Below are 12,772 nucleotides of genomic sequence, written 5' to 3' on the forward strand. Positions count from 1 at the left end.
AGGTTGGATGTCCTCACTGATAGAGAGTTGAGAGCATGTCTTCTTCTGTCTCGTTCTGTTTTGAAGTTTGCTGACAGTATAAGTCTGCATTTGTGCATGTTTTCATCAGATGTGATCCTGTTCCTTCCATCTACCATGGCCGCTTTGAGCCATTTTGTTGTAAAAAGAAATACACTAGGGTATATTTTCTTTCTCTGTGTTGATGTTCACTCCCAGATTGTATTGGCCTGGTGCAGGAAGAAACAGATATGATTCCAGTCCTTTTTCTCTGCAGCATATTGTTTACTCATTTTTGTATAAATAATAGGTATTCTGATTTATTTTGCAGCATCTAAACACACACAGAGCAGTCTTGTGTTAATCTCACATTGCTTCTTTTCTGACTGTCAAACACAAACATTTCATGCTTTTCAGATACACAATCAAAAGGAAAGAGATAGCTCTGGAGAATCTGGGCACCATATGAGTCAAAGAATGTAATTATTTTGGATTTTGTATTTAATCTTGCTCTCTGAAAGTAAAAAAAAAAGGTTATCGCTACTCCAGTGTATTCTTACTACATAATATTTAAAATCAGAAAGATACTTTTTGTTCTATGGTCTCTCATCAGCACATCTACACACCATCAAAGTGTTTGAGCTGTGTCCTTTTTCTCCTGAAAAATCATACTTGGCAACTCAGCTTTAGTTTTCAAATAGCTTCTTAGTTAGAACAGTAATATAACACATTAACAAGCTGAAGAAAGGGTATCAGAATGCCCTTCTCCCTTTTAAGTGTCTACTTTGCTGTTTAATTAGATAGATAAAGAAGGCAAAGGGTAGATTCTGGTCTCAATTTCACTTGTACAGGAATGTAGGATTATTGTAGTAGATGACCTTTAATAGTCCATACAGCATATTTCCTATCTTCTCTTTAGCTGCAGAAAACATCTCTCACAGACATTAGCAAAACCCTGTTTCTAAAAGATCTGCTAAAACCACTGCCAGCAGAACCACATTTCCTCGGGCTCAGCTACTTTATCATTAAGTAAATGCATTTGACAGGTTCTGTGCAGTGATGCTGTTTCATCACTGCCACTCAGCTTTGCATTACCAGCATTTCATTGTGTTCCCACATTCAGAAATGACAGGCATCCTTCTTCACTTGTTCCAGGACAAGTGGGCCTGTGATGTATTGCCTCAGGAGCAGCAGCTGTAACCATTATTTGTAGTGGATTATTTCCTTTATGGTGCTTTTCTGTAAGATCAATTTATATGTACAAAATGCTTTCTAAATGGCTGCTTTAGTGGCATACTTATTTCATAAATGGGCTGAGCCAAAGGGAAGTACAGAACAATGTGAAGACTACAGGAAAGACTGAAGGAAAATAACTGCTTCATGGCAAACTTTGCTTGCATGGTGTTTTATTCAGACAAAGAAGGATCGTAACCCTAGGGACTGTTGTGCAGTTTTTCACAGTGCAGAGTCAAGAGAAGTTTTCTACTTGGTGACTGGAGATAAATGGCATGCCCTCTGGGACACTGTGTTGCCACTCTGTTTTGGTGGCTTTGGGCTTGGTATGGGGTGTGCACCATTACATGGTAGGACAGAAATTAATAACACCCAGCTGTTACATTTTTTCCCATTTAATTTACCGCAACTCCATTGTCAGGATGGCTTGGCACACGTTTCATTTTACAGTTTCCAGCAGACTTAGAGGCCAAATCGTGCCTTAAGCCTTCCTGAGCTGAATAGTGATGGCTTCTGTGAACAGTGACAGTGTCAGCATCCTCCCCTTGCCAGGGGGAACCCTGGCTGTCTCTGCTGGCTTTGGCCTGGGAACTCTGCTGAACTCTCACACTTCCCCACATCAGGCTGTTTACAGGGTAGCAGTGGGTGGCTGTTGGGCTGTTTGCACATCACAGCTTGCCCTGCACAGGTTAGGATGCAAGGCTGAGGGAGGGCAGATTTCTTACATTGTTTTCCCTCCATTTCTCCCTGCAAAAGAAGAACTACAATCCTTCTCCTTTACATTCAATGAATATTTAGCCCTAGATATCTAAAGCCTCTCCCTGCCAGTTTGGTTATTTTTTTTGTTGGATTTTTTTAGCCCATAAACAGAAGTAGACACCTTAGGGACTGATATTTGGCAGCTGCTTTCAAGTGTCTGTATATCTGACCTAGAAAGCAGGGAGTGTTTTTCGGTGCGTGCCAGTTACAAAGTCTGAATGGTCCATATTAATTAGAATCATCTGCAATCCTTTTAGCATGTGAGCCTCTGGCATCATTAAGGATTTTCATGCTTTCCTTCCTAAAGGATTGATAGAGTTCAGTCCTCCAGATCTTTGATTATTTTTCTCATTAGCAAGCATCTCCATGCTATAAATCAAAGGAGAAGGAAAGATTGCCATTCCCAGGGTGCTTCGTAAAATGCCTTGGAAACCTGAGCCCCAGCTGCATCCAGAAGAAAATAATATTAATGTATAAAGCCCCACTTAACCATTTAGGTTAGCAGCCCATTTATACTTAGTTCTCTTTAGTTATTTACAGGCATATCATAATATATTTAGTCAGACAATCAGATGATTCTAGGGACTAAAATACTAATCCTCTTAAAACAAAGTAACTTACTTGCAAAGACCAGCTCAGCTTAAACAGATCTCTTGCACTGAATTTCATCTTAATTTAATTAAATTGTGTAAGATCACCTCCCATTTTAAACTCTTTAATATAGTTAAACTGGTACAGTTTGTGCATATTAATGTTTTCTCCTTCTCTAGCCTATTAAAAAGACCTTAGGAAATTTCCATTCACAATTTCATGTTTTATCTGATAAAATAAAATTATTAAATGAGTAACTATTCCAGTAATGCAATTTTTAGGATATCCCTTCAAATATGTAAAGTGGAAATTGCTGCCACTGGGGAGATATTGCTATTTTTTTGTTTTGTTTTGGTTTTTTTTGTTGTGTTTTTCCCCAAGGAGTTTTGAAACAGTCTAAGTATGCCATATAAAATTTTCCATAAGCAGAACCTATGAAAATAAATGGTTTGCCATTTAAAAATGATTTTGATTCATAAATTTCAGATGTACTTATTTACTTTAATAGTTCAAACTCAGAAAATAATTTCTGAGCTTGTCTCTTGAAAGTCAGATCATTGGGTCAAGGGAACTTTTGACATTTTGACTGGTTATGTGAAAAATTTTTGATAACTCTCATACAGTGAGTTCTTGTTTCAGCCCTTACTGTAGCAAAATCTCATCTCTTTTGTAACAATTTTGCTTTTTCTTCCACAAAATAAATTGTATAAAGGAAGGAAAACACCAGCTCTTCTTCCAGCTAGTAGTTACTGGATTTTAGTACCAAAACAAAATGGAAAATTTGCTGAAATCTTTCACCATCTTCTTCAGCTGAATAATACCAGACTAAAAGTTGTAGGTTCCAACCTTCATGTTACCTCTTTGAGTCCTCTGAAAGGTTATGGATTGCCTTTCCTAGATTTGACTATTAAATATGATTTTGTCTTTTGTGCAATTGTATTCAAAGTCCCTTGAAGTTTATTAGAAAGCTTTCCTTGTATGCATATCCATGGAGTCTGGATCAAAGACTCCTAATGCGAGTACTGAAGTTCCTTTCAAGCATTTGCATGAGCTGATAGCGCATAAAATTTCTGCCAAGTTCTTTCTTTATATTTGTGATCATTTGAGTTCTGTTTTGCTGCAAAGACTTACTCTTGGTATAAAAACCAAGACAAAAATAGTGTTTCAAAAAAGAATTTTCAAGGTTTGCTAAGGGAATAAAGCAACTTGTGCCTTGTCCCTGAACCTAGTTTTTTTTTACTGCACTTTCAAAATGACCATTTTGGTATCTGGCACTCAGAGTAAATCTGTGTCAGTTCTGTTTGACCTTCTGTCCTCACAGATCCAGCTGCCCACAGCGACCTTCCTGGTAAACCAGCATAAATTTGCAGACTAAGATTTCTTTAGCTATAGAATATAAAGTGTGAGTATGATATTGCCAGGAGATCTGTAATGCAGACCTGAACCAAAGGAAAGACTTCAAATATAGCAAATAAATTCAGCAGATAGGATGAATTAAATTTCTGATTTAATTAGTAGAATTCTGTGAAATAGGAATCAATTGGTCCTGCAGTACATCCTTATCATTGCAGGCTTGCCAGAATTGTTCACCCTGATTTAAAAATCAAATGGTTTTTGAAAACTATTAAATCCATTCTGCAGCATAGCCTTGATTCAAGAAGAATTTTGAAATACACGTGTTTTAAATATTATTTGTCCATGATATTTTCATAACTATACCTTAAAAAAAATAAAGTGTTTTAAACTCATGGCATTCTGAAAAGGGCTCTTATGGTTGCCAGGCAGCTAAAAGATAGTGCTGTGCTCTCAGGGAGGTCAGAGTTGCTCTTTTTATTGATGAAGACTGGAAGTCAGAGGTGTCAGCCTGCTTGGAAGTGTAAATGCAAACCCAAGCAAAACCTTCGGGCTGTGCTCCAGCAGTGGTGCCAAGCTCCTTGTTCTCTGCATGCATTAAGGCATTTTATTTTATGATTAGCAGTAGCAGCCCAGCTCTGAACACAGGAGTGCTCAGAGAAGTCAGAGCAGACTTTGCTGTAGGAGCACAAGTGAGAGGCACAAATCCTGCCCCACTGCTGATTGCCATCTTGCTTATAGTGTGCTTCAGAAAACAAGCAGCACAAGGAAGGTATTTTCTTTTTGCCAATCCTTTCAAAGTGGAACAGATCTGCAAAACAGAGCACAAATGGCAGCAGAATAGTGGCTTAGATGCAAACCATCCTTTGAGGCAAGTGGTACTTTTCCATCTCTGACTAGTAGCTTTGAATCTCCTGGATTTTTGTATAGTTTGTTGTGGAGACACACTTCAAATGTACAAAAATATCAGCAAGTGAAAATCACAGCGGAGAAAATTAAAATTATAAAAATGTAGAGTGAAATTAATAAAAACAAATAGCTTATCTGTACACACATATATTTAAACATCTACAATAATTTCTCATCAACGGTTTCTTAGTTCAGATTTTTCTATTTAATCAGAAGCAAGTTAGTAGCTTTGGAGAAAGTGACACAAGAAACTAGGTAGAACTCTTTAAAGTAGCTAAATAATTATGCAGCCTTAAATTAATTCTGGCAGTATTCAGACATTGAAAAAAAAATTGGTCTAGATACATGATAGATTACACATTGGAGCTACAAATACTACTGGATTGCAAATTGCTGACAATATTTGGTATCATATTGAAAAAAATAATTCATGCACATTTTAGCATTTTATTCTGTTGGTGATTTTCAAAGAGGTCTCTTATCTCACAGATGTTGTGACCAGTATTTTTCAAGGTTGTATGACTTGGGTGTAACATGTTTTCCGATGTGCCATCAGTATGAAGGTGCAGAGTTCCTAATGTAAGCAATTCTGAATCTTTTGGAAATTGTAATCCAGGGTTAAAATTGTAATTTTAAACATCAAAGTCAGAAGCCAGAATTGTGTTCTCTGCAGGTTTGGGCTTGTTGTTTAGCTCATTTTTCCTAATTCGCTTCTTTTGCTAGTTGCATTTGAAGTTAGAAGAAAAGAAAGCATGAAGCAGACTGAAGCCTGCAGGCTGCAAGTAGCAGCTGATTGCTTCCTTATCTATTTCTCAGCATATCAAAGGGAGAGTGAACAGTAAAGATACAAACCAGCTCTAATACCTATTCACAACTGGAGTCTAAGTTGGGTGTTTGGAGCTGCTGCACGGAGCAATCTCCTGCCTTTGTGTTTGTGTGGAAAGAGCCCACGGTAATGTTTCACTGGTGGAGCCCTTCATTTAGGTGCCTGAAGATTGTATAAACGCCTCCTGCAGCATAAAGATTCCCTCCTACAACAGATAGGGAGAATGAGGCTAGTCACAGTCACATCCTTTTAGAAATACTACTCCAGTAAGCAAAGGTGCCTTGAGACTTCCTACAGGATAGGTGAGTCCATATGCTCCGGGGGAGTCCCACCTTCATTTCTGGTCTCTTTGCTTCAGTTTGGTAACAGTCTATGCTCTGCTTAGTGGATTGGCCTTTGATCCCTGGAAAACTGTGGCACAGCCTAATCTGTGGAGTCATGGCACAGTCTGTCACAGAATTGTAGGGTTAGGAGGACATTGCTGTTTCCCATACAAAGGGTCATTCTAGGACACTGCTGTCGCTGCAAGGGGAGATGCTTGGTTTGGGGCCTGTCAGCTCTAATGGTGTTTCATCAGGGACACACATGGGTATCTCAGTTCAGGAGATACCTCGGGTCTCAGTACACTGTCAGTGCAGTTTTCTCCTGGTCTGGAGAGCACAACAGCTCTTGGTGACAGGAGATGCCAGAATATGGTGTTTGCTTTCCTCCAGTTCTGCTTGAAGGTGTGATTTGCAATGCTGGAAAGAGGATTCTGCCCTGCAAGAAGCCCCTGGGAAAGCAGACTTTGCTGCTTTTCCTGCGAGGAGCCTTTTTTTCAGAAACATGGATTTTCAGGCCTGGCTGCTCTTGACCTGGGAAAGGGGAGTTGGGGGAGAAAAGAAATCATGCAGAACACATGTTCTGCAGCATCAGCAACAGATGAGGCAGGATTTGATTTTGGCTGCAGGGAAGCAGAATCACAACTAAGCTGTCAGTATGTTGCACATGAACAGTGTTGGATTGGGGCACGTACCCAGAGCCAAGTTCTGTTGCGATATGGTGGTGATTACAGATAATAAATATCACTTTTTGATGGCAGATTACTAAGGATATGTATTGGAACTGATGCTGTACGTGTTTCATACACTACTGCTAAGGCCAGACCCAAAGCTGCTTAAATCAGCTGAAGAGTTCTCATGGATTCCAGACAGTTTTGGATTCTTGGAGGTGGAACATTAATGCATTCTGATGTTGGGAATTTTCCAAAAGGTTTCAAGTGTTTTATTTTATTTGTAGTTTATTTTAGTCTTTTCCACATTTTTAATCTACATAATTGACATTATGCAATCAGAATAAAATCTTCTGGAGGTAAGGTTACACAGAGCATTGTAACATATGGCAGTGCCTGTTTTTCCATGGTAATAATAACAATGCTACAGAAAAGGGAATGCTTCTGTTCAAATTCCTCCCACCTTAGATTTTGTAACAGCTCTCTGTCCTTTTAGAACTGTGCTCTGAAAATCTTCCTAATGCTTTGGACTTGGACTTGAGTTCAGAAGAAATAACAACATTCAGTTGTTGTTAACTTCAGTAAACATATGTCATCTGGGCCTCTTCCTCTTGTTGGTTTCTTTCTTCAGGTTATTAAAAGATGATGTGTCAAAATTATCTGCTGCTTCTTGAGTAGTTAGTGCTAAAACAGCACCAGCATTAGTACTGTCCTAAATTTGAGAAAAAATAGGTTATTGAGATGCTTATCTGAAGGAAGAGAGTGAAAGCAGATCAGTTGAAAGAGAGGTAATAACATTTGTACCTTGTCTTCTTAGTGCAACATCTAAGAGCCCTCATTCCCTTTGTGCTGCTTTAGAACAATCTGTTATTTAGTGATACAGCTTTTTATCCTTCAGACACAACAGTCAGCTGTTGTGCACTGAACATGTCCAAGGGGGATGGACCATGACACAGGGCTACTGTTTGCCACTATGTGGGAGACTGACACAGCACCCAGCTCTGAAACAATGTTGGGTAGTTCTGATTAAAATAGTGTCCGTCTGTCTGGCTGGGGGAAACGGACTGATCTGGCTTAGCCCTGACTGTGCTGCTCTGTGAGTTTCCAGGATCCTTGCCATGCCTGTGTCACTCCCTTCATCCCTGGGAGGAGTCTGCAGGACTGGAGACTGCTAGGGAGCACTGCTTTTACCTGCTCGGTCTAATGCTCCTCTCTTTTCCCCATAAAAATGTTCAACTAAAATGTTTTTCATCTCTTCTACATGGACCTGTGCCAAAATCCTTTGAATCCATTTAGGGGAACCTCGAGCAATTTGTGCTCTCTGAAATGTCCAGAGTGGGAGCACCTCAGCCTGCCTGCTGACTCCTAGGCCATGCACTTGTCCTCAGGGTCTGTGACTTAACCTTCTCTGCCTCTGTCTCTGGGTGAATGGAAGTCAAGCCATTGCAGTCTTCTTTTATGAAGTAAGAAAGAAAAAAGAAGAGCACCTAGTCCTTTTCCTCATGAAGAATGGTCTGGAGGAGGAACTCATGAACTAGTTGAAAAAAGCTGCTTTTCTGCTGAGGTCCAGTGGCATTTCAAAATCCCCACTGAGGAGAGGCCACAGGAGAACAAGCGTAACTATGGTGCTCATCCATATGATCAGGGAATGTCGTACGCAATGGCTGTTCATCACAAACAGATTAGCTTTAATTTTCCAGTCAGGATGACAGCACAGGCTATTCAACATCATTTTTGGGTTGCTAAACCTCAAAGAATCTGTTTCTTTCTTTTTTGATGTTATTGCCATGGAAACTGGCTAAATTGCAGGTCCAGATTACATCTTTACTGTTCACTCACTTTCATTTTGATCTGATGACATTCTTCAGGTGCCAGGAAGAGACAAAGAACAAATCAGTAGTGTTCCTTGAAACAGAGTCACTCCCTGTGCTCTGCAGCCTTTACTACCTGAGTGTAGCCACTTGTGTTCTGTTCCCAGGGCGAGAGACTTGAAACCTGAAGATTTGTTACCTGCAGCCTCATTTTGTGTGATAGCATTGCTCAGCCAAGCTGGAGAGAAGCAGACTGCTTCCTCATCTCTTCCTCACACCTGTGCAGGTGGTAACACAGGGATGCACCAGGGAGCACAAATCATGGAAATGTTTTGCAGATGCATTAAAACTGTTGAAAACAGATGTAATTAGGAGTCAAGGAGAATTACTATTAAAAGTAGGTATCAGTGTCCAGCGTGGTGAAGGCTGTGTATGAGAATCCAGATAATAAATACTTAAATAATGTCTCTATACATGTCAGCCTGTGATGGCCCGAACCACAAGTGCTGCCCCCATAGTTTTGGGATTTGAGTGCTGTCTTGAGTGTTGGAGATCTCTATTTTTTTTTTATTTTGGGGCATTTTTATCAAAGTACCAGGTAAAGGTGGCCTGGCCTGGATTCTTGGAGGTGGAACATAGGGACTGTACTTCCACAGACCTGTTGCAAGCTCTTGCTTTAATCGAATTATAATGGTGTTCTTTCCAATGAAATAGCCTTTATTGCCCTACAAATCCTGTAGGTTTGAAAGTGAATGTTGGAGGGAGGAAACTGAAATCAGTTATGTGTGTTTTCTTTTATGAGTTTGGAAAACCTGGACATGAATGTATGAGTAGCCCCTAGGAAGCAGTAAAATTAGAAACTGGCACTTATGTAGCAAGTCCTAATATATGCAGCTGACCTTGGTGACATTACAAGAGCAATCTTCACACAGATAGAATTTTTAATGGAGTATCTATAATGCATTAGTCATTGATGCCTTTGCCTTGCATCAGGCATTCAGATCTTAGGTCCATTTTCCACTGTACTTACTGCAGTCAAGTTACAAGGGAAAAATCTGTTATTTCTTGCTGTATTATTTTATTGCTGACCTTTTATAATACCGTTTAGTTTTGGAGAAGCTTTTCTTTACCAGTATAAATTCTTTTATCCTGATGAATATTACTATGGATCATAAGTTGAGGGAAATGAGTGCCCTTATGTGGCATGAGAAAGTAGCTTTGCATTACAGGATTTCATTCTTTTTGTATGCACAGGGTGTTGAGATTGATTCTTTTTCATTCTGAAATGACAAGAGTGCAGCACATGCCCCTGTCTGTCTGTCAAGAGAGCGAGTTAATATTGGTAATAGAATGGGTGAGTTTACTGAGGAAAAGAGGTAGAATAATTATTTGGCTTTAATAGATCTATTTCTGAACTAATTCAGTAACTTCTTGGTTTATATGAGTGATTCATTGGCAGAGATTGCTATTGTTGCAGAAAGACTTGTGTATATTGACCACAGCTGATTCTATAGCTAGTTTTGGCTGAACCTGGTAATATTGTCATCTCTATATCCTCAAAATTTGTTTTCAGAAGAAATTTGGGGGGATTTAATTTTGACAACTATTATTTTCCAGCATGTCTTCATGAAGACTTGCTTGCTTAGGGAAGGAGCACTTTTCTTTACTCTACCCTCTGCTAGTGAGAGCAGTGCATAATCTAGTATCCATACTACAGCAAAAGGTGCTGAGGAGCCACTTGAGTGTTCCTGATTCTGTCATGGATTCTGGCAGTTTTCTTGCATATAAGATGTGGCTTCCTGAGTGTGGAAAAATAAAGTGAAATTAATAGACAGGGAAGGAGAAGGCATTTTTGAAAATGTTGGCCCCGATATGTCAGTTTCTGCATTTCTAAACTGAAGGATTCTGAATTTTTCACAAGACTCGTTAAAGGCTCTGTGAGTGTTTGCAAGGTGTTTTAGAGCTGGTTGCATGGGAAACTGCACTGCAGTGCAAGGAGCAACATCTTCACTTCAGACCACACCTCTGGAACGTTTGTACATTTGGTGATAGCCTCATCTGAGAGATTGTCATAGATCTGATTTTCTCAGATGTATTATTAGCCTCTTCCCCAGGAATTTTATTGGGAGGAAAAGAAAAAGGATTTGTTTGTTTGTCCCAGGTGCCCTCAGAGTGTGTCAGAGCTGGTGTCAGTGTGCCATTTGCTGTCATGTGCACTCTGTGATGCTCCTGCCCAGAGCATGTGTACAGGATGGATTGCTGTCTGTCTCAGGAGTGTGTGAAGGGATAGACTCTTCAGTGGAGTTCATGGCAAGTGCTCAGTCTACCTTATCATAAAAACATAAATAAATAGTGCCTGCAGATTTTATAATTTATTGTGAATCCATCAACCTAAGTTAAAGAGTTACAATTTTTCAGGAAAAGCAAAAAAAACCCCAACCCCATGTTTAGTTAATCAATATGTGACAGAAAATCCAGGTTTTTTCCTCTGTTTATCAATAATATGTGGTTTTATTAAATTGCCTGCCCTGTCTCAGTTTGACATACAAACCTTGTTTGACATATGGTGGCTGTTGCTTGCACCTGGAGGTTGAATGTACTATGTAGAGCATGTAACTAAGGAGATGGGGTTTTGTTCATCCTTTCAGTTAATTCTGTGTGTTCTTTTCTTCCCTCCCCTTCGTGCTGCACGGCTGATTACCACCCTAGGACCTTGCAATGGGACACAGACCCCTCAGTGCTGCAACTCCAGTCTGACTCTGAACTTGGGTATATGTCAGCTCTTTTTGTTATCCTTTCTTTGCAAGAATTATGTTGGAAATGCTTCCTAGCTGAGCTGGTTGTATGTGAATTTCATTTGCTTTTTTGAGTCAAAAAGACCACAATTTAAGTTTCATTTTTTAAGTTTCATAAAGAAGAAGCTTCAGCAAAGTCATATTTGTGGGAAACAACCCAGCTATTTAAACAACCTTATGAAAAGACAAATTGCTATTTCTGTTGCCTGAAACACAATACAAATAACTATTTCATTTCAGATGAAATGTTATTATTGTGGCATATATGTGCATGTATAGTTACATTGATCTTGTTTGTACCTGTTGATTCAGACTGTTCTCTGAATCATTTGCAAGATACTTTTCCTCCTCCTTTCTGCTGGTTATAGTTAGGCTGTTTCCATATGCAGTAACAATGTCCCCTTTTCCCTTAGGAGCTGTTTGTGTGTTTAAAATTGTACAATTAAGTATGATCATAGTCCCAGAGTAAGTGCCATCTTGGTTGAGTTCAGGCCTATGAAGTCTTTTGAAATTTTTAATAGAGCTAAAATTAATATTTTATAGTTTGGGACTGCTTTACCCCAACAAGTGAAAAAATTAGTTTATTTAAATTATGTAGAAATGCTTGCCTGCAGAGGTATTTAGGATAACCTGTTCCCCTAAAAGGGTGGGTAGCAGCATGAGTCATAGGTAAAACAAAATCACTGCTGTGAAAAATTTGTTTCACCAGTGTTATTCTACAGGGTTGTCTGTTTTGAGTCTCCAGGCAACTCTCTCGTGCTTTTGCTACTTTATTCACCATTCTGTCAGAAAAACAACAGCTTCCCTTTAGCTGATTGACAGGGCTCCCTGCTGCAGTTAGGTGTGTTAGGTCTATTCACCAGGGAAGATCCACAAGGAAAGTATCCAGAGAGTTTTCTAAACAGAAGTGTTTCTCCATATCTAGAACTCCTAGGAATGTTTGTAGTTTACACATGAGTGTGACTTCAAATAGGTCACACATCTACAACTTTACCTGGGCTGTACCAAAAAGGTAGAGTTTTTTGAGCTATTTTAACCTACAGAAACTTTATAGAAATCCCAGCTGCTTTTTTTACAGAAGTTTGAATTAAAAGATGAGGACTCCTAGGAGCAAGGTTTCTCAAACAGCTGTGCAAAGCAAGTTCCTTTATCTGACTCACAAAAAGATTACTCTGTATGTAGAGACTTCAATCAATTACCAGCAACCAGTGCAGAGGCAGAAAAGAAGCATGCCAAAGAGCAAATCCACAGGCATACATTGTAATGGATGTCCTGTCCCTTTTGAAAGAAAACTGTCTTCAAACCCAAGGCAGAGTTAAACTTTCCTCTAATGTCCTGAGACTAGAGCAAAAAAACCCCAACAAAACCAATGCAAAAGAAATCCTGCAGTCAGCAATTAAATGATGTGTCTCAAAACACTTCTAGCAGATACATGTTTCTTAAGATACCTATGGACAGAAGAATCAGTTTTCATGTATGGATTTTAGTCTCTATCCTCCTACTGACT

The 12,772-nt window shown here is 39.3% G+C and overlaps 1 protein-coding gene across 9 annotated transcripts in view; it reads left to right on the forward strand.

Moving 5' to 3' along the window:
• Window positions 1-12,772, forward strand: part of DYNC1I1 (dynein cytoplasmic 1 intermediate chain 1) — a 186,548-nt gene that overhangs the window by 29,741 nt on the left and 144,035 nt on the right. For 6 of the 9 annotated variants that reach the window (XM_059482963.1, XM_059482986.1, XM_059483003.1 and 3 more), the window contains one exon: window positions 11,180-11,239. The exons of the other annotated variants lie outside the window; for them this stretch is intronic. In XM_059482963.1, coding sequence (XP_059338946.1) covers window positions 11,180-11,239 — 60 coding nt within the window. The remainder of the gene's footprint in view (window positions 1-11,179; window positions 11,240-12,772) is intronic. 9 annotated transcript variants of the gene reach the window in all.

Source organism: Ammospiza nelsoni, chromosome 1 (genome assembly GCF_027579445.1).
Source record: "Ammospiza nelsoni isolate bAmmNel1 chromosome 1, bAmmNel1.pri, whole genome shotgun sequence".
NCBI lineage: Eukaryota > Metazoa > Chordata > Aves > Passeriformes > Passerellidae > Ammospiza > Ammospiza nelsoni.